General features: G+C 38.2%; 1 protein-coding gene across 3 annotated transcripts in view; it reads left to right on the plus strand.

The window, feature by feature from the left end:
• LOC306665398 (UL16-binding protein 1-like) overlaps positions 1 to 14,633 on the plus strand; it is a 162,092-nt gene extending 147,459 nt beyond the window's left edge. For 2 of the 3 annotated variants that reach the window (XM_079146892.1, XM_079146893.1), the window contains exons 2-4: positions 13,226 to 13,489; positions 13,710 to 13,985; positions 14,506 to 14,633. In XM_079146892.1, the coding sequence (XP_079003018.1) occupies positions 13,226 to 13,489; positions 13,710 to 13,985; positions 14,506 to 14,603 (638 nt within the window). In that variant the 3' untranslated portion in view covers positions 14,604 to 14,633. The remainder of the gene's footprint in view (positions 1 to 13,225; positions 13,490 to 13,709; positions 13,986 to 14,505) is intronic. The other variant, XM_079146894.1, reaches the window with a different exon arrangement.
• Positions 14,634 to 21,858: the final 7,225 nt, after the last annotated feature.

Consider the following 21,858-nt stretch of genomic DNA (forward strand, 5'->3'; position numbering starts at 1 on the left):
AAAACATTTAAGGAAGAGCTCATTCCAATACTTCTCAAAGTATTCCATAAAATAGAAGAGGAGGGAACCCTCCCAAACTCATTCTATGAAGCCAATATCACACTGATACCTAAACCAGACAGAGACTCATCAAGGAAAGAAAATTTCAGACCAATATCCTTAATGAACATCGACGCAAAAATTCTCAACAAAATTTTAGCAAATTGCATACAAAAACATATTAAAAAGATAGTGCACCATGATCAAGTGGGTTTCATCCCAGGGATGCAAGGTTGGTTCAACATCAGGAAATCAATAAACGTAATTCACCATATCAATAGACTTAAAGTCAAGAATCACATGATTATTTCAATAGATGCAGAAAAAGCATTTGATAAAATACAGCACCCCTTCATGCTCAAAACACTAGAAAAAATAGGGATAGTGGGAACATTCCTTAACATTGTAAAGGCCATTTATGCTAAGCCCATGGCTAATATCATTCTAAATGGTGAAAAACTGAAAGCATTCCCCCTAAAAACTGGAACAAGGCAGGGATGCCCTCTTTCACCACTTCTATTCAACATCGTTCTTGAGACTCTGGCCAGAGCAATTAGACAAACCAAAGAAATTAAAGGGATACGAATTGGAAAAGAAGAACTCAAACTATCCCTGTTCGCTGATGACATGATTATATATTTAGAGGAACCTGGAAATTCCACCAGAAAACTCTTAGAACTCATAAGTGATTTCAGTAAAGTAGCAGGTTACAAGATCAATGCTCATAAATCCAACGCATTTTTATACATAAGTGATGAATCTTCAGAAAGAGAAATTAGGAAAACTACCCCATTCACAATAGCCTCGAAAAAAATAAAATACTTGGGAATCAATCTCACAAAAGAGGTGAAAGACCTCTACAATGAGAACTATACAACACTAAAGAAAGAAATTAAAGAACACCTTAGAAGATGGAAAGATCTTCCATGTTCTTGGATAGGAAGAATTAATATTGTCAAAATGGCCATACTACCTAAAGTGCTATACAAATTCAATGCAATTCCAATTAAAATTCCAATTGTGTACCTTACAGAAATAGAGCAAGCAATTATGAAATTCATCTGGAAGAATAAGAAACCCAGAATAGCTAAAGCAATCCTTAGCAGGAAGAGTGAAACAGGGGGTATTGCAATACCAGATCTTCAACTCTACTACAAAGCAATAGTAACAAAAACGGCATGGTATTGGTACCAAAATAGAAAGGTAGATCAATGGTACAGAATAGAGGACACGGACACAAACCCAAATAAATACAATTTTCTCATACTAGACAAAGGGGCCAAAAATATGCAATGGAGAAAAGATAGCCTCTTCAACAAATGGTGCTGGGAGAATTGGAAATCCATATGCAACAGAATGAAACTAAACCCATATCTCTCACCATGCACGAAACTAAACTCAAAATGGATTAAGGACCTCGGAATCAGACCAGAGACCCTGCAGATTATAAAAGAAAAAGTAGGTCCAGATCTTCAACATGTCGGCTTAGGACCAGACTTCCTTAACAGGACTCCCATAGCACAAGAAATAAAAGCAAGAATCAATAACTGGGATAGATTCAAACTAAAAAGCTTTCTCTCAGCAAAGGAAACTATCAGCAATGCGAAGAAAGAGCCTACAGCGTGGGAGAATATCTTTGCCAATCATACTTCAGGTAGAGCACTAATCTCCAGAATCTACAAAGAACTCAAAAAACTCTACTCCAAGAATTCAAATAATCCAGTCGACAAATGGGCTAAGGAAATGAATAGACACTTCACAGAAGAAGATCTACAAGCAATCAACAAACATATGGAAAAATGTTCAACATCTCTAGTAATAAGAGAAATGCAAATCAAAACCACCCTAAGATTCCATCTCACCCCAATTAGAATGGCGATTATCAAGAATACGAGCAACAACAGGTGTTGGCGAGGATGTGGGGAGAAAGGTACACTCATACACTGCTGGTGGGGCTGCAAATTAGTGCAGCCACTATGGAAAGCAGTGTGGAGATTCCTTAGAAAACTTGGAATGGAACCACCATTTGACCCAGCTATACCACTCCTTGGCCTATACCCAAAGGACTTAAAATCTGCATACTACAGAAATACAGCCACATCAATGTTCATAGCTGCTCAATTCACAATAGCCAGACTGTGGAACCAACCTAGATGCCCTTCAATTGATGAGTGGATAAAGAAACTGTGGTATATATATACAATGGAATATTACTCAGCCATAAAGAATGATAAAATTATGACATTTGCAGGCAAATGGATGAAATTGGAGAATATCATGCTAAGTGAGATAGGCCGATCTCAAAAAGCCAAAGGACGAATGATATCGCTGATAAGTGGAGGATGACACATAATGGGGGGGAGGGAAGGGTTAGAGTTAGGGTTAGGGAGGGGGGCAAGTATGGAGGAAGGAACTACTGTATAGAGGGTAAAGAGGGGTGGGAGGGGTGGGGGGAAGGGAAAAAATAACGGAATGAATCAAACAACATTGCTCTATGTAAATTTATGATTACACAAATGGTATGCCTTTATGCCATGTACAAACAGAGAAACAACATGTATCCCATTTGTTTACAATAAAAAAAAAAGAAAGAAAAAAAAAAAGATGATTCGCGAAGCAAAGGATGAGATAAGAGCAAATGCAGGCAATGAATGATAATACCAATAAGCTGAAAGAGCAACTGCAGGAAGCAAAAGATCATTTCAACAAAGAGATAGAAATTCTCAAGAAAAACCAAAGGGAAACCCTTGAAATGAAGGAGACAATAAACCAAATAAAAAACTCAATGGAAAGCATCACCAAAAGACTAGACCACTTGAAAGACAGAACCTCAGACAATGAAGACAAAATATTTAATCTTGGAAATAAAGTAGCCCAAACAGAGAAGATGGTAAGAAATCATGAATAGAATCTCAAAGAACTATGGGACATCATGAAAAGACCAAATTTAAGAATTATTGGGATTGAGGAAGGCACAGAGATACAAACCAAAGGAATGAACAACCTATTCAATGAAATAATATCAGAAAATTTCCCAAACATAAAGAATGAAATGGAAAATCAAATACAAAAGGCTTACAGAACACCAAATGCACAGAATCACAACACATCCACACCAAGGGACATTATAGTGAAAATGCCTAACATTCAAATAAAGATAGGATTTTGAAGGCCACGAGAGAAAAGCATCAGATTACATATAGGGGGAGACCAATACGGATAGCAGCAGACTTCTCAGCCCAGACTCTAAAAGCTAGAAGGGCCTGGACCAACATATTTCAAGCTCTGAAAGAACATGGTTGCCAACCAAGCATTCTATACCCAGCAAAACTAACCTTCAGATTTGAAGATGAAATAAAATCCTTCCATGATAAACAAAAGTTAAAAGAATTTACACATAGAAAGCCTGCACTAAAGAATGTTCTCAACAAAATATTCCATGAGGAAGAAATGAAAAACAACAATATAGGTCAGCAAAGGGAGGAACTACCTTAGAGAAAAACCACTCTAGGAAAAACCAAGCCAACTTAAAAACCAAAAATAAGCCAAATGACTGGGAATACAAATCATTTCTCAATAATAACCCTGAACATTAATGGCCTAAACTCATCAATCAAAAGACATAGACTGGCAGAATGGATTAAAAAGAAAGACCCAACAATATGCTGCCTGCAAGAGACTCATCTCATAGAAAAAGACATCCACAGACTAAAGGTGAAAGGTTGGGAAAAAACCTACCACACACATGGACTCCTAAAAAAGCGGGGGTTTCCATCCTCATATCAGATAAAAAGGACTTCAAGCCAAAGTTAGTCAGAAGGGATAAAGAAGGACATTTCATACTGCTTAAGGGAACCATAAATCAGGAAGACATAACGATAGTAAATATTTATGCCCCAAACAATGGTGTATCCCTATACATCAAACAAATCGTTCTCAATTTCAAGAATCACATACACCGCAACAAAATAATTCTGGGCGACTTTAACGCACTTTAACGCACTGCTGTCACCACTAGATAGATATTCCAAACAAAATCCAACCAAAGAAACCATAGAACTCAGTAACACAATCAATAACCTAGACTTAATAGACATATATAGAATATTCCATCCATCGCCAAGTGGATTCACTTTCTTCTCAGCAGCACATGGAACCTTCTTGAAAATAGACCATGTGGTATGCCACAAAGCAGCCCTTAGGAAATGCAAAAAAGTAGAGACACTGCCTTGTGTTCTATCAGATCATAACAGACTGAAAGTAAAAATCAATGACAAAATAAAAAAGGGAAATTACTCCAACACTTGCAGACTAAATAATATGCTATTGAATGAAACATGGATAACAAAAAACATCAGGGAGGAGATAAAAAAATTCTTAGAGGTCAATGAGAATGATGATACAACATATCAAAATCTCTGGGACACTAGGAAAGCGGTACTAAGAGGAAAATTCATTGCATGGAGCACATTCCAGAAAAGAATGAAAAGTCAACAACTAAATGACCTAACATTACAGCTCAAAGCCCTAGAAAAAGAAGAACAGATTAACAGCAAAAGTAGTAGAAGACAGGAAATAATTAAAATCAGAGCTGAAATCAATGAAATTGAAACAAAAGAAACTATTCAAAAAATTGACAAAACAAAAGTTGGTTCTTTGAGAAAATGCAGGCATTGAATGATCGCACCAATCAACACTTAAAAGAGCAAATACAGGAAGCAAAAGATCATTTCAATAAAGAGTTAGAGATATTGAAAAAAAACCAAACAGAAATCCTTGACATGAAGGAAACAATAAACCAAATTAAGAACTCCATAGAAAGCATATCCAATAGGATAGAACACCTGGAAGACAGAACCTCAGACATTGAAGACAAAATATTTAACCTTGAAAACAAAGTTGAACAAACAGAGAAGATGGTAAGAAATCATGAACAGAATCTCCAAGAACTATGGGATATCATGAAAAGGCCAAATTTAAGAATTATTGGGATTGAGGAAGGCTTAGAGAAACAAACCAAAGGAATGAACAATGTATTCAATGAAATAATATCAGAAAATTTCCCAAATCTGAAGAATGAAATGGAAAATCAAGTACAAGAGGCTTATAGGACTCCAAATACACAAAATTACAACAGACCCACACCAAGGCACATTATAATGAAAATACCTAACATACAAAATAAAGACAGAATTTTAAAGGCTGTGAGAGAAAAGAACCAAATTACATTCAGGGGGAAACCAATACGCATATCAGCAGATTTTTCAATCCAGACCCTAAAAGCTAGAAGGGCCTGGAACAACATTTTTCAAGCCCTGAAAGAAAATGGATGCCAACCAAGAATCTTATGCCCAGCAAAACTTACCTTCAAATTTGACGATGAAATAAAATCCTTCCATGATAAACAAAAGCTAAAAGAATTTACAAAAAGAAAGCCAGCATTACAGAACATTCTCAGCAAAATATTCCATGAGGAAGAGATGAAAAACAAAGAAGCAAATCAGCAAAGGGAGGAATTATCCTAAAGGAATTGTCAAATAAAGGAGGAAACAAGTTGTGTCAAACAAATAAATAAACAAAATTTAAAAAATGAACCAAATGACCGGGAAACCAAATCATATCTCTATAATAACCCTGAATGTTAATGGCCTGAATTCATCAATCAAAAGACGTAGACTGGCAGATTGGATTAAAAAGAAAGATCCAACAATATGTTGCCTGCAAGAGACTCACCTCATAGAAAAAGATACCCATAGACTAAAGGTGAAAGGATGGGGAAAAACATACCATGCACACGGACTCAGCAAAAAAGCTGGAGTATCCATCCTCATTTCAGATAATGTGGACTTCAAGCCAAAGTTAGTCAGAAGGGATAAAGAAGGTCATTTCATATTGCTTAAGGGAAGCATAAATCAGCAAGATATAACAATCATAAACATCTATGCCCCAAACAGTGGCTCATCTATGTATGTCAAACAAATCCTTCTCAATTTCAGAAACCAAATAGACCATAACACAATAATACTAGGTGATTTTAACACGCCTCTCTCACCACTGGACAGATCTTCCAGACAAAAATTGAACAAAGAAACCATAGATCTCAATAACACAATCAATAATTTAGACTTAACGGACATTTATAGAATATACCATCCAACCAAAAGCGAATACACTTTCTTCTCAGCAGCACATGGATCCTTCTCTAAAATAGACCATATATTATGCCACAAAGCTAATGTTAGCAAATACAAGAAGATAGAGACACTAGCATGTACTCTATCAGATCATAATGGATTGAAGTTAGAAATAAATGAAAGAGTAAAACACAGAAACTATTCCAACATCTGGAGATTAAACAATATGCTATTATATGATGAATGGAAAACAGAAGATATTAGGAAGGAAATTAAAAAATTCTTAGAGGTAAATGAGAACAAAGAAACATCATATCAAAATCTCTGGGACACTATGAAAGCAGTACTTAGAGGGAAATTTATTTCATGGAGCGCATTTAATAAAAGAAGTAAAACTCAACAAATAAACGACCTAACACTACAGCTCAAAGCCCTAGAAAAAGAAGAACAGAACAGCACCAAAAGTAGTAAAAGACAGGAAATAGTTAAACGCAGAGCTGAAATCAATGAAATTGAAACACAAGAAACAATACAAAAAATTGACAAAATAAATAGTTGTTCTTCGAAAAAATAAACAAAATTGATAAACCTTTAGCCACACTAGAAAAGAGAAGACGAGAGAATACCCAAATCACTAAAATTCGGAATGAACAAGGAAATATCACAACAGACAGGATTGAAATACAAAACATAATTAGAAGCTATTTTGAAAATCTATACTCCAACAAAATAGAAAATTTCGAAGACATCAACAGGTTTCTAAAGACATCTTGCCCTGGCTGCTTAACCCTTCTAAATCTCCATCATTTCAAAGATGATTGGTGATACTGACTATTTTTGCATGCCTGAGGGCCATTTGGTTGTCTCTTTTGAGAAATGTCTTTTCAGATATTTCTCATTTTTTAATCAGGTTTCTTATTTTCTAGATATTAAGTTATTTGAGTTCCTTATATATTCTGGATGTTAACCTGTTATCTGACGCACAGCATGCAAATGTTTTCTGACATTCCGTATGTTGTCTCTCCACTCTCAATATTGTTGCCTTTCTTGTGCAGAGGATTTTTTAATTTGTCCGTTTTTGCTTTTGTTCTCTGTGCTTTGGGCACTTTTCCAAAAAAATCTTTTCCCATTCCAATGTCTGACACATTTTCACTATGTTTTCTTGTAGTAGCTTCATAGTTTCAGGTTTGAAGACATTTAAGTCTTCAAATTTTTTTTAGTTTGTATGTTTGTTTTTTCCATTGCTGGGGGTTGATCCCAGTGTCTCCTACATGGCAAGCAAGCATTTAACTCCTGAGCTACACCCCCAGCCCATTTCATCCACTTTCAGTTGATTGTTCTTATTTGTTCTATTTAGTTATACGCAAGAGAAAATTCCTTTTCAATTCATCGTACACAAATGGAGTACAACTTGAGCTGATTTTTATAAGTGAAGAGCCACAGGGTCTGTCTAGTTTCATTCTTTTTTGTGTGGATGCCCTCCCCTGTTTCCCCAACACCACTGTATAGAAAACGCTCTTCTTGTTCTACTGCATATTCAATAGGTTGCTGTAGGTGTGAGAGTCTAACTCAATGCTCTCTATTCTCTTCCATTGGTCCTGCTTCTGTTTTTTAAGCCAGCACCATGCTATTTTGATTACTCCAGCTTTGTCATGTATTTTAAAGTCAGGTAAAGTAATTCCTTTTGCTTTGTTCTTTCCACGAAAGATGGCTTTGACTCTTCAGGAACTTTGTGGCTTCATAGAAATTTTAGAATTTTCTTCTCTAGTTCTATGAAGAATTCCCTTGGTGTTTTGATACACATTTTATTGAAGCTGCTGATCTCCTTGGGTAGAGTAGACATTTGAACAATATTGATTCTTCCAAACCATAATGTGGTTATCTTTCTATTTGTGTGTGGGTGTGGGTGGGTATGTGTGTGTATGTGGTTTTTAATTTTTTTTTCCTCAGTGCTTTATAGTTTTCATTGTAGAGATCTTTTACCTCTTGGTTTAAATTCATTGCAAGTTATCATATTTTTTGCAGTTATTAAAAATTATACTGTTTTCTTGATTTCTATTTTAGATGATTTGCTATTGGTATTTAACAACTCTAATAATTTTATTTTTTGTATTCTGCAACTTTGATCACTTTATCTGTTACCACTAATTCTTTGGTGAAGTCTTCAGAGTTTTCATAGGTAAGGTCAGCTCATCTGAAGTGAGAATTTCATTCCTTTTTTTTTTTAATTTATTTTTATTGTAAACAAATGGGATACATGTTGTTTCAGTTTGTACATGGAGTAACAGCATACCATTTGCATATTCATACATTTACATAGAGTAATGATGTTTGATTCATTCCATTATTTTTTTCCTCCCCCCCACCCCTCCCACCTCTCTTTTCCCTCTATATAGTCCCTCCTTCCTCCATTCTTGTCCCCCTCCCACCCCCCATTAAGTGTCATCATCCGCTTATCAGTGAGATCATTCCTCTTTTGGATTTTTGTGATTGGCTTATCTCACTTAACATGATATTCTCCAATTTCATCCATTTGCCTGCAAATGCCATAATTTTATTATTCTTTATAGCTGAGTAATATTCCATTGCGTATATATACCACAGTTTCTTTATCCATTCATCAATTGAAGGACATCTAGGTTGGTTCCATAGTCTGGCTATTGTGAATTGAGCCGCTATGAACATTGATGTGGCTGTATCTCTTATTTTAAGTCCTTTGGGTATAGGCCGAGGAGTGGGATAGCTGGGTCAAATGGTAGGTCCATTCCAAGTTTTCTAAGGAATCTCCACACTGCTTTCCAGAGTGGCTGCACTAATTTGCAGTCCCACCAGCAATGTATGAGTGTACCTTTTTCCCCACATCCTCTCCAACACCTAATGTTGCTTGTATTCTTGATAATCGCCATTCTAATTGGGGTGAGATGAAATCTTAGTGTAGTTTTGATCCTTTTTTTTTTTTTTTTTTTTTTTCCAGTTTGGGTATCCTTCATTTTTTTCTCCTGCCTGATTGCTGTAGCTAGAACTGCCAGAATTCCATTCTTTAAAAGTGATAAAAGTGGGCATCCTTCTTTTTCTAAAATTTGAGAGATAAAACTTTCAGTGTTTACCCACTAGGTATGATGCTACCTGATGGCTTCTTTCGTATGTCCATCATTGTGGTGAAATATATTCCTTCTGTACCTAGTTGTTTTGGCGTTTTCATCATGAAAAGATGTCAATTTTATCAAATGCCTTTTCTACATCTTTTGTATGGTTTTTGCCCGTCAGTCTGTTAATGTGGGGTGTTTCATTTATTGATTAGCTAGTGTCGAACCATTCTTGCATCCCTGAGATGAGTTCCACTTGATCGTGATGAATGATCTTTTTAGTGGGCAGTTGGATTCAGTCTGCTAATATTTTGTTCAGAATTTTTGCATCTTTATTCATCAAAAATACTAACTGTAGATTACTTTCTCTGTGTGTTCTTGTCAGGTTTGTGTATCATGGTAATGCTGGCCTTATCAAATGTATTTGGAAGAATTTGTTTTTCTTCTATTTGGGGGAATAACTTAAGGAGAACTGGAAGGTGTTCTTTCAATGTTTGATAGAGCTCAGCACTAAAGCTCTCTAGTCCTGGGATTTTCTTTGATAGGAGGCTCTTACTACTGATTCAATCTTGTTACTTCTTATTGGTCTGATCAGCTTTTTTATTTTTTTCATGATTCAACTTTGGTAAGTACATATGTGTTCAGTAATCTGTCCATTCTTTTTAGGTTGCCAAATTTTTGTTAATAATAGTAAACATGGATACCTTTATTCATAATAATCTCTATTGACCCTTTGTATTTCTGAGGTGTAAGTTGCAATGTCTTTCTTCTCTTCCCTGAATTTATTTGAGTCTTCTCTCTCCTTTACCTAGTTAGACTAGTGAAGGACTTATCACTTGTATTTATCTCTTTGAACAACCAGCTCCTTATTGCATTCTCTTTTTTGCTCTTTTTCAGTCTTTAATTCATTCATTTATGCTCTGCTCTGATCTTGTTATCTCTTTCTTTCTACTAATTTTGGTTCTGGTTTCAGGTACTAAACATTTCCTTATGCACTTGATAAGTAAGTGTCTACCAGGCTTTCTTACACAGCACAATTGGGTGGGCATTTTTCTGGTTTTTATATTACATCCAGTCTGGCACATACACTTTTCTAAGCTTTGATGCACATACTTTTCTTTTAAACTTGTTTATCATGGAAGGATTTTATTTCTTCATCAAATCTGAAGTTTAGTTTTGCTGGGTATAGGATTCTTGGTAGGCAACCATGTTCTTTCAGAATTTGAAATATGTTGTTCCAGGCCCTATTAGCTTTTGGGGTCTGGGCTGAGAAATCTGGTGATATCCATATTGATTTCCATATTTATATATATATATATATATATATATATATATATATATATATATATATAATCTGATGCTTTTCTTTCTCAGCCTTTAAAATTCTATCTTTATTTTGAATGTTAGGTGTTTTCATTATAATGTGCCTTAGTGTGAATCTGTTGTAATTTTGCACATTTGGTGTTCTGTAAGCCTCTTGTAGTTGATTTTCCATTTCATTCTTCAGGTTTGGGAAATGTTCTGATATTATTTCATTGAGTAGGTTGTTCATTCCTTTGGTTTGTTCATTCCTTTGGTTTGTATCTCTGTGCCTTCCTCAATCCCAATAATTCTTAAATTTGATCTTTTCATGATATCCCATAGTTCTTGGAGGTTCCTTTCATGATTTCTTACCATCTTCTCTGTTTGGTCAACTTTATTTTCAGATGTAATATTTTGTCTTCATTGTCTGAAGTCCCATCTTCTAAATGATCTAGTCTGTTGGTGATGCTTTCCATTGAGTTTTTTATTTGGTTTATTGTTTTCTTCATTTCAAAGATTTGTATTTGTTTGTTTGTTTGTTTGTTTTTCAGAATCCCTCTTTGTTGAAGTGATCTTTTGCTTCCTGCAGTTGCCCTTTTAACTGTGTATTAGAGCTATCATTCATTTGCTCTTATCTCACCCTTTGCTTCATGAACCATTTTAATTATTCATATTCTGAACTCCTTTTCTGACATTTCTTCTACCATGCGGTCATTGCAGTCTATTAATATAGAATCTTGGTTTGTTTGGAACACTTTCTTCCTTGTTTTTTCACGTTGCTCACATATCTTCCCCTCTAGCAGAGCAGATCTGGGGTATTGCAGTTTTTCCCCTATGGGCTTATAGTGACCCTGTAGGTTTCCAAAACCTCTCCTTTACGGGGGCATCAATATTAGCAGTACCCAGTACAGATAATATGCAGCCCTTAGCCAAATAACCCCTATGAAGACATTAACAGTTTTGTCCTAATTAACAGAGGGTGAGTTTGATTATTATCTACAGTTTAACCAATAGATTTGCAATGAGGTCTACAGTTTCTAATGATGGACAAAGAAGATGGGGAGAGATGTAGGATGTAGCTATTAATGGGATAAGAAAAGAGTTATATAGAAGTACTAGATCATAGGAAGAGGGAAAGTGGAATCAAAAGAAGTTGGTTGTTAGCATGAGAAAAGGGAGAGAGAGATTCTGAGGAAACAGGTAAACAAACAGAAAATAGAGAGCAAGGAAAGTAAAGAGATAAAAACTTAAACTTTTTCAAAAAGGAGGGAAAAAACTACACTATAACTGTTATATACTATAAACCTCCAAATCTTCAGTAACATGATGCATGAGAGGTACCTGACAATGAGTTTCCAGTCTCCAGCAGGCATCTCAGGATGGGATTTGCCCCACCTAAAGATAGCAGCTTCTGCTTCCAGGATAATCCAAGATAATTACACTGTCTTCCAAACATGTTGGCAAATGAGAAAATGCAGCATAGGGTGTAGGTGCCATGTCTGCATGGGGTACAGTCAGTTGAGCCTGGGGGTTCTGGAGGTGGGGTGCAGTTGGTCGGGGTGGGAGTCCTGCAGGCAGTGTGCAGTTAGTTGGGCTGGTCCTGGAGATGGGGCACAGTTGGTCAGGCCAGGGGGTCCTGCAGATCCTGACTGTTTTCAAAAAATGGCAGTAGCCGCATGTAACCAAATCTGTTTATTCTGTGAAAATGGACTTCCAGGCAACAGGTGGCAATAGGCAATCTGCTGTTGGTCTGTAGGAGGTCTGCAGGCTACTGGCAGACAATTGGCAGGAGGACCTTGGCAGTGGGTGATGGGTAGGTGAAAGGCAAGTGATGGGCAGGCAAGAGGCAGGCAAATGGAGCAATGGTGGATGACAGGCAGCAGTCAGTGAGTGATCTGCACTCAGAAAGTAGGCGATGTTGATAGACAGGTAGGTGATCATCGTGGACAAATGGGATAAAGAGCAGGGGATCAATAAATAACAAAGAATGCCTCACAAAGAAACAGATTTTCCTCTGCTTGAAAATCAAGTTGTGGAGAAACAAGTAATGCAGCCTCTCTCTGGTTTGCCATCTTGGATCTCCCCAGTGCACATATTTTTGATTCCTTCCTCTACCACCTTTCTTTGAACTTCTGGATTTTCCATTTCATTCAGGGTAGGATATCACTTTCCACCCTACAAGGAGGCAGTCCACTGTCACACTTGTGCGTCTCCTAACAGTCACACTGGAGGCTCTGAGCCATAACTATCCACCCTCCAGCACGCAGCTGTGGTCCCATCCTCACTGCACCCACCATGACCCAGCTGCACACTGTACCCTTCCCTCCCTGGGTCCAGGACACTGCTTCTCCACATCCTCTGCCATCTGGCCTGTCCCTCACAGCAGGCCTGGCACCGCCCTTGCGAGGTCGTGCGCTGCTGGATGTAGGCATTGTTCAATGGGCAGAGGGCAAATGGACCATGTCCTGGACATGAGCTTGCTTGCCAGGTAGTGGCCCCCTCCTCCTCAAAGAAGGGGAGTATGCCCACCTTAAACAGGTGAGGCGAAAGGATGGGAAGAGTCATTTTTGCTCTGCTAACTCAGCCCTTCAGAGGGATGGGGAGGGAGTGTCTAAAGGGTCCTTCTCTCACCACCTCAACCCTTACTGCTCCTTCTCTTCACAGGCACTCACTCTCTCTGCTACGACATCACCATCAATTCTAAGCCCACACCTGGACAGCAGTGGTATACAGTTCATGTCCATGTGGATCAGAAGACCTTTCTCTCCTACGACTGTGGCGTGGACAAGGTCATATTCTTTGGAGCCCTGGGAGGAAAAGTGAATGCCACAATCACCTGGGAAGAGCACAACAATATGCTGAAAGAAATGAGGGATATACTAAAATTGAAACTGGCTGACATTAAAGCAGAAAGTTCCATGGCCAGGGGTAAGTCTGAATGGTCCAAGGGCATGAGAGAGCCGACTGTGGGTTTAGGGATATTGATTGTATGCCCATAAAAAAAATGGATTTGGTCCCTCCAGAAACCCCAGACAGGGCTGGTTTGTAGAACAGAACACAACCAGATTAGAAGGAGGCCAGGGAAGGTGGTGCTGGATTGGACAAAGGATTGTTAAGAATAGAGGCTGATCTCTTCCTGATGGAGCAGGTCTCAACACCCTGGAGGGCAGGATGTCTTGTCAGCTTAAATCCCATGGAAGCACCAACGGGTCCTGGCAGATCGGCTTCAATGGACAGATGTGGCTCCACTTCAACTCACACAACAGAAGGTGGACAGAGGTTCATCCTGGGTCTGACTGGATGAAGAAAATATGGCAAAACGACAGGGAGGTGACCGAGTTCTTGCACAAGTCCTCAAAGGGTGACTGTAGAGCCTGGCTTGAGAAGTTCTTGGTGCAAAGGAAGGCAGAGCTGGAGCCAACAGGTAACTGGCAGGAGGGGAAGAGGTGGTAGCATCTTCACATGAGATGCTCCTACCTGTGTGTGTGTGCCAGTGTGTGTGTGAACAATCCATGCACGATAAGTCAGGCCTATGTTAATAGCCATAGGTATATTTTTTCATCTATCCCTTCTTACCTCCTAATACTGCACATACTTTTGTTTTGGCATTCATTGGTCTCTTTGGGGGAAATTCTTTTAAATCACTTAAATGTCAGCTCCTGAGACACTTCTCCACTAACATCCTCCTGGCTCACCTCATATTCTGCTTCCAGGAAGAATGAGTTACATTGTCATCCAGGCTGTTCCCATTTGCTGTATGAGCTTCTTAAAAACAGGATCCTTCTCCTGTCTCCTTCAGTCCTCAGACATCCACAGCAGCTGCCACATAGCAGAAGTCTTGGAAATACTTGCTTGCCTGAATGGCTGGGACAACAGAAGCTAAGTAGGCATCTCCTCAGATTTTGGGCTGAAGAAGGACTAACGCTCTTGTGTTTTCATTTCAGGACCCTCAAGCAACAGCCCAAAAACAGTCTTTCATAAATTTATAGCCATCATGTGTATTTCCTTGGCACTTTCCTTGTGGATCATCGACCTCATCTAACAACATATCCAGCAGTCCTTCCTGACAGGTGCTGTGGACATAATGAGGAGAGAAGCATGGGAAAGATGGGTGAGGAAAGAGAACAGCAAAGTGAATTCCCAAGGTCCCAGTCTGCACTTTTACTGGTCCTTCTGATTCTGAGATGAGACAGAAGAATCACACCTCTTGTCTCTGGTAGCAATAGTTTGGCCATGCTCAGCCATGAGTTCTAAGAAATCCTCCCTGTCAGGGCCCATGGGAAAGAGGAGGGACCATACTAAGGAAGTTTCTTGTGTTGGCTAGGTGCTATTGAGAGGTGATGCAAACTTTAGGAGGGGAGTAGTAGGGTCACTCTTCAAAAGACCCTATATGTCCCAGGCCCCTTCCTCCATCTCTCTCTCTTTTTAAAAAGAATAAATTATTTATCATCGCTACCATAAAGTGAGGAATGTCTTCTGCCACAGCTACTACTGCATTGATACTCTGACTTCCTCAGGCCCAAAAGTAATGCAGTCAGTCAAACTTGGACTAAAACTTCTGAAACAGTGACCCCAAAATTAATCTTTCCTCCTTCAGGTTACTGTCTCCAGGTGTTTTGTCACAGTGATGAAAAGCTAACTAACACTACTTGATGGTGCAATATTGTCTGTAAAGAACCATGGCAGACATCATTCTTAACTTCAGGGACTCTTCTTATTTGTGTTGTATTTGAATAAACATCTATGTTTTAAAAAACATCTTAAGTTTGGAATTTTTTCTATAATCAATGTGGTAGCTAATTTTATGTGTCACCCCACTACCTAAGAGATACCCTGATACCCAGTGAAACATTATTTCTGGGTGTTTCTCTGATGATGTTTTTGTTTTGAAACATTTACTTTTAAAGCAGTTGACTGAGCAAAGAAGTCTCCCTCCCTAGTGTAAGCAGGCATCATCCATTTCTCTCAGGGCCCCAACAAACCAAAAGTCAAATGCTTTGGCAGAGTAAATTCCTCCATGTAATCTGAGATGTCCATCTTCTCCCATCCTGGGACATAACAAACATCACTGTTTCTCAGGCTCCATGACTCAGTTCAGGACTTACACAATCAGCCCCCAGTCCCAGGTCTTTGGTTCAAACAGAATTATACCCCTGGTTTTCCTGATTCACCAGCCTACAGACAAAGACTGGAATTTCTTGGCTCTGTAACCCATAAGCCAATTTCTACAATAAGTTTCTTCATTCTGTTTCCCTGGAGAACCCTGACCAATAAAACTTTATAGAGAATGAATGGCATTTCGTGCTTCCTTCACATTGTAGAGTATTTAAAACCAGTTATTCGGCTAAATTTGTTTATGTAAGCAGAATTTAAGGATCACTCTTAAACTAACAGGTACAGATGGCAATCTCAAATATTTTGCTGGCTCAAAACCAATGTTTTTTTGCCTAAGGAATGAAATTTTTTTCTGGCTTTACCCAAGGTACTTCACCCTTGATAGTGATTTTTTGTTGTTATCCTCAAGCTGCACTCACTTTCAATTAGAAGTAAATTGTAAGTAAGTTGTTAAAAGAATTTACAAATAGAAAGCCTGCACTACAGAATGTTCTCAACAAAATATTCCATGAGGAGGAAATGAAAAACAACAATGGAGGTCAGCAAAGGGAGGAACTACCTTAGAGAAAAGCCACTCAAAGGAGAAACCAACCAACTTAAAAACCAAAAATAAGCCGAATGACTGGGAATAGAAATCATTTCTCAATAATAACCCTGAACGTTAATGGCCTAAACTCATCAATCAAAAGACATAGACTGGCAGAATGGATTAAAAAGAAAGACCCAACAATATGCTGCCTGCAAGAGACTCATCTCATAGAAAAAGACATCCACAGACTAAAGGTGAAAGGATGGGAAAAAACCTACCACGCACATGGACTCAGTAAAAAAGCGGGGGTTTCCATCCTTATATCAGATAAAGTGGACTTCAAGCCAAAGTTAGTCAGAAGGCATAAAGAAGGACATTTCATACTGCTTAAGGGAACCATAAATCAGGAAGACATAACAATAGTAAATATTTATGCCCCAAACAATGGTGCATCCCTGTACATCAAACAAATCCTTCTCAATTTCAGGAATCACACAGACCACAACACAATAATTCTGGGCAACTTTAATGCACCGCTGTCACCACTAGATAGATATTCCAAACAAAATCTAACCAAAGAAACCATAGAACTCAGTAACACAATCAATAACCTAGACTTAATAGACATATATAGAATATTCCATCCATCAACGAGTGGATACACTTTCTTCTCAGCAGCACATGGAACCTTCTCAAAAATAGACCATATGTTATGCCACAAAGCAACCCTTAGGAAATGCAAAAAAATAGAGATACTGCCTTGTGTTCTATGAGATCATAATGGACTGAGAGTAGAAATCAATGACAAAGTAAAAAAAGGAAATTACTCCAACAGAGGGAGACTAAATAATATGCTATTGAATGAAACATGGATAACAAAAAACATCAGGGAGGAGATTAAAAAATTCTTAGAGGTCAATGAGAATGATGATACAACATATCAAAATCTCTGGGACACTAGGAAAGCAGTACTAAGAGGAAAATTCATTGCATGGAGCGCATTCCAGAAAAGAATGAAAAGTCAACAATTAAATGACCTAACATTACAGCTCAAAGCCCTAGAAAAAGAAGAAGAGAATAACAGCAAAAGTAGTAGAAGACAGGAAATAATTAAAATCAGAGCTGAAATCAATGAAATCGAAACAAAAGAAACTATTCAAAAAATTGATATAACAAAAAGTTGGTTCTTTGAGAAAGTAAACAAAATAGATAAATCCTTAGCCACACTAACAAGGAGAAGGAGAGAGAAGACTTAAATTACTAAAATACATGATGCAAAAGGAAATATCACGACAGACACCACTGAGATACAGAACATAATGAGAAACTACTTTGAAAATCTGTATTCCAACAAAATAGAAAGTACCGAAGACATTGACAAATTTCTAGAGACATATGCTCCTCCCAAACTGAACCAGGAGGACATACACAATTTAAATAGATCAATATCAAGCAATGAAATAGAAGAAGCCATTAAAAATCTACCATCCAAGAAAAGCCCAGGACCAGACGGATTCTCAGGCGAGTTCTACAAGACCTTCAAAGAAGAACTCATTCCAATCCTTCTCAAAGTATTCCAGGAAATAGAAAAGGAGGGTACCCTACCAAACTCATTCTATGAAGCTAATATCACCCTCATAACGAAACCAGGAAAAGACACATCAAGGAAAGAAAATTTTAGACCAATATCCTTGATGAATATAGATGCTAAGATCCTTAACAAAATATTGGCAAACCGTATCCAAAAACATATTCAGAAAATTGTGCACCACGATCAAGTGGGGTTCATTCCTGGAAGGCAAGGATGGTTTAACATCCGTAAATCAATCAACGTAATCCATCATGTCAATAGATTTAAGGATAAGAATCATATGGTTATTTCAATTAACGCAGAAAAAGCATTTGACAATATACAACATCCCTTCATGCTGAAAACACTAGAAAAACTAGGGATAGTAGGAACATACCTGAACATTGTAAAGGCTATGTATGCTAAGCCCATGGCCAACATCATTCTTAATGGAGAAAAACTGAAACCATTTAAAAATGGGAACAAGACAGGGATGTCCTCTTTCACCACTTCTATTCAACATAGAAACTCTAGCCAGAGCAATTAGACAGACTAAAGAAATTAAAAGGATACGAATAGGAAAAGAGGAACTTAAGCTGTCACTATTTGCGGATGACATGATTCTATATTTAGAGGATCCAAACACCTCCTCCAGAAAACTTCTAGACCTCATCAATGAATTCAGCAAAATAGCAGGCTATAAAATCAACACACATAAATCTATAGCATTTTTATACACAAGCGACGAAACAGCTGAAAGGGAAATGAGGAAAACAACTCCATTTGCAATAGCCTCAAACAAAATAAAATACTTGGGCATCAATCTAACCAAAGAGGTAAAAGATCTCTACAATGAAAACTACAATACACTGAAGAAAGAAATTAAGGAAGACCTTAGAAGATGGAAAGATCTCCCATGTTCTTGGATAGGCAGAATTAATATTGTCAAAATGGCCATACTACCAAAAGTGCTATACAAATTCAATGCAATTCCAATTAAAATCCCAATGACATACCTTACAGAAATAGAGCAAGCAATCATGAAATTCATCTGGAAGAATAAGAAACCCAGAATAGTTAAAGCAATCCTTAGCAGGAAGAATGAAACAGGGGGTATCGCAATACCAGAACTTCAACTATACTACAAAGCAATAGTAACAAAAATGGCATGGTATTGACACCAAAATAGACAGGTAGATCAATGGTACAGAATAGAGGACATGGACACAAACCCAAATAAGTACAATTTTCTCATACTAGACAAAGGTGCCAAAAATATGCAATGGAGAAAAGATAGCCTCTTCAACAAATGGTGCTGGGAAAACTGGAAATCCATATGCAACAGAATGAAATTAAACCCCTGTCTCTCGCCATGCACAAAACTCAATTCACAGTGGATCAAGGACCTTGAAATCAGACCAGAGACCCTGCATCTTATAGAAGAAAAAGTAGGTCCAAATCTTCACCTTGTGGGCTTAGGATCAGACATCCCTAACAGGACTCCCATAGCACAAGAAATAAAAGCAAGAATCAATAACTGGGGCAGATTCAAACTAAATAGCTTTCTCTCAGCAAAGGAAACTATCAGCAATGGGAAGAGAGAGCCTACAGAGTGGGAGAATATCGTTGCCACTCATACTTCAGAAAGGTCACTAATTTCCAGAATATATAAAGAATTCAAAAAACTCTACATGAAGAATACAAATAACCCAATCAACAAATGGGTTAAGGATATGAACAAACACTTCATAGAAGATGTGCAAGCAATCAACAAACATGAAAAGACATTCACCATCTTTAGTAATAAGAGAAATGCAAATCAAAACTACACTAAGATTCCATCTCACCCCAATTAGAATGGCGATTATCAAGAATACAAGCAACAATAGGTGTTGGAGAGGATGTGGGGAAAAAGGTACACTCATATATTGCTGGTGGGGCTGCAAATTAGTGCAGCCACTCTGGAAAACAGTGTGGAGATTCCTTAGAAAATTTGGAATGGACCCGCCATTTGACCCAGCTATCCCACTCCTTGGCCTCTACCCAAAGGACTTAAAATCAGCATATTACAGAGATACAGCCACATCAATGTTCATAGCTGCTCAATTCACAATAGCCAGACTGTGGAACCAACCTAGATGTCCTTCAATTGATGAATGCATAAAGAAACTGTGGTATATATATACAATGGAATATTACTCAGCTATAAAGAATAATAAAATTATGGCATTTGCAGGTAAATGGATGAAATTGGAGAACATCATGCTAAGTGAGATAAGCCAATCTCACAAATCCAAAGGAGGAATAATCTCACTGATAAGCTGATAATGACACATAATGGGGTGTGGGAGGGGGGCAAGAATGGAGGAAGGAGGGACTGTATAGAGGGAAAAGAGAGGTGGAAGGGGTGGGGGGGGAAATAACAGAATGATTCAAACATCATTACCCTATGTAAATGTATGAATATGCAAATGGTATGCTGTTACTCCATGTACAAACTGAAACAACATGTATCCCATTTGTTTACAATAAAAATAAATTTTAAAAAAAAAGTTTTATTGGATCATTTGTTATCCTCCCCAGGAGCCTTAACCCAATTTCAACACGTGGGAATGTATTCTCCACTGGAAATTCTGTTACCTTTACACTGATGATTACTGTCACACTGGTGTGGAGAAAAGCCTGGGGACTGCTCTCCTACCATAGTAACAGTTTCACTTCCCTTGCCAACACTGGGTCTAAGAATTACTTGTTGTTACAAATGTTGCCCTGGATGAAATGATGCACTTTTAATTGTATCAACTTACACAGTAACTTATTAGAGAAAATTGTAGGGAGGTTTATACACATGGTTATTGCAACATTTGGTTTTTGTCAAAGTAACTAGGGAGACGGAACTTTACCTTCCTCATCAGACAGCTGGATACAGAAAAACGTGACAGTCATTCCATAGATTGCCAGGCAGAGCTATAAAGAAAAGTCCCTCCCCAATGGGCTCGTCTGGGAGGATCTTCAACATCTACTATTTTCAGATATAAACTGAGAGCAACAGAACGAATTTGGGCTCATATTTGCTTTGAACATAAGTGGTACTACATAGACACAGCTCTCCTTTGCCTAGTGAGAATGGGTTCCTGTGACTGAATCCAAGTTTGCCTGTCCGTTTGCAGAAAAATAAATGTATTTGAAAGGCCACATGTATTAGTCATCAACTCCCACGATTCTGTGTTGTCTGGCAACCAACTTTATTGTCAGATTAGAAAAATAGCAGGGTCCCAGCCAGGAAGCTTGGAGGAGTCGCTGGCTTTAGCAGCAAAGCACAGGGAGTGGAATGCACAGGGCATGACTAAGGGGGCGGGACCCAATGCCCCGCCCAGCTCTGCTCCAGGTTCTGCCAGGTTCCAGGCTCCAGAGCAGGCACCTTCCTGCTCCTCACCCACCTCCCACCAAGTACTGCAACAGGTGCCTGAAAGGACGGCAGCACTAGATACAAATGCAGTGTGGAAAAATAAAATAGATTTTTTTCATTATTATTTTTATTTAGCTTTTAATTTTTTACAGACTGCATTTTGATTCATTGTACACAAATGGGGTACATCATTTCATTTCTATGGTTGTATACAATGTAGATTCACACCATTCATGTAATCATACATGTACATAGGGTAAAAAGTAGATTTTAATAAAAAAAGAAAAGAAAACTGATTTTTCATGAAACAATTTTCATGGAAAAGAAAAGAGCAGAGGCGAGAACCTCAGATGAAGCAACCATGGGAAAGTGACCTCTGCTGGGCAAGTGAAAAGTCTGAAAAGTGACATCAAAACACTGGAACTGTGCCCTGGTGCGCCCGGGCACCCCACCCCCGCCACCCCTGCTCCCATTCCTCAATTCAAGCCCCACCCCCATCCCATCATTTACTAATCACTAAGCAAGTCCATTGTCAGCTGCTTTGGGAAAGCACGCTTCCTTTGATAGCTCTTGGAAACCAAGTATATTTTTACCCTTGTATGTAATTTCTTCCTCCTATGGAAGTACCTAATGTACTGTAGAGGGATCTGCTCAGTTTTGGAATATTCACATGC

Source organism: Sciurus vulgaris (assembly GCF_902686455.1).
Source record: "Sciurus vulgaris genome assembly, chromosome: 7".
Taxonomy (NCBI): domain Eukaryota; kingdom Metazoa; phylum Chordata; class Mammalia; order Rodentia; family Sciuridae; genus Sciurus; species Sciurus vulgaris.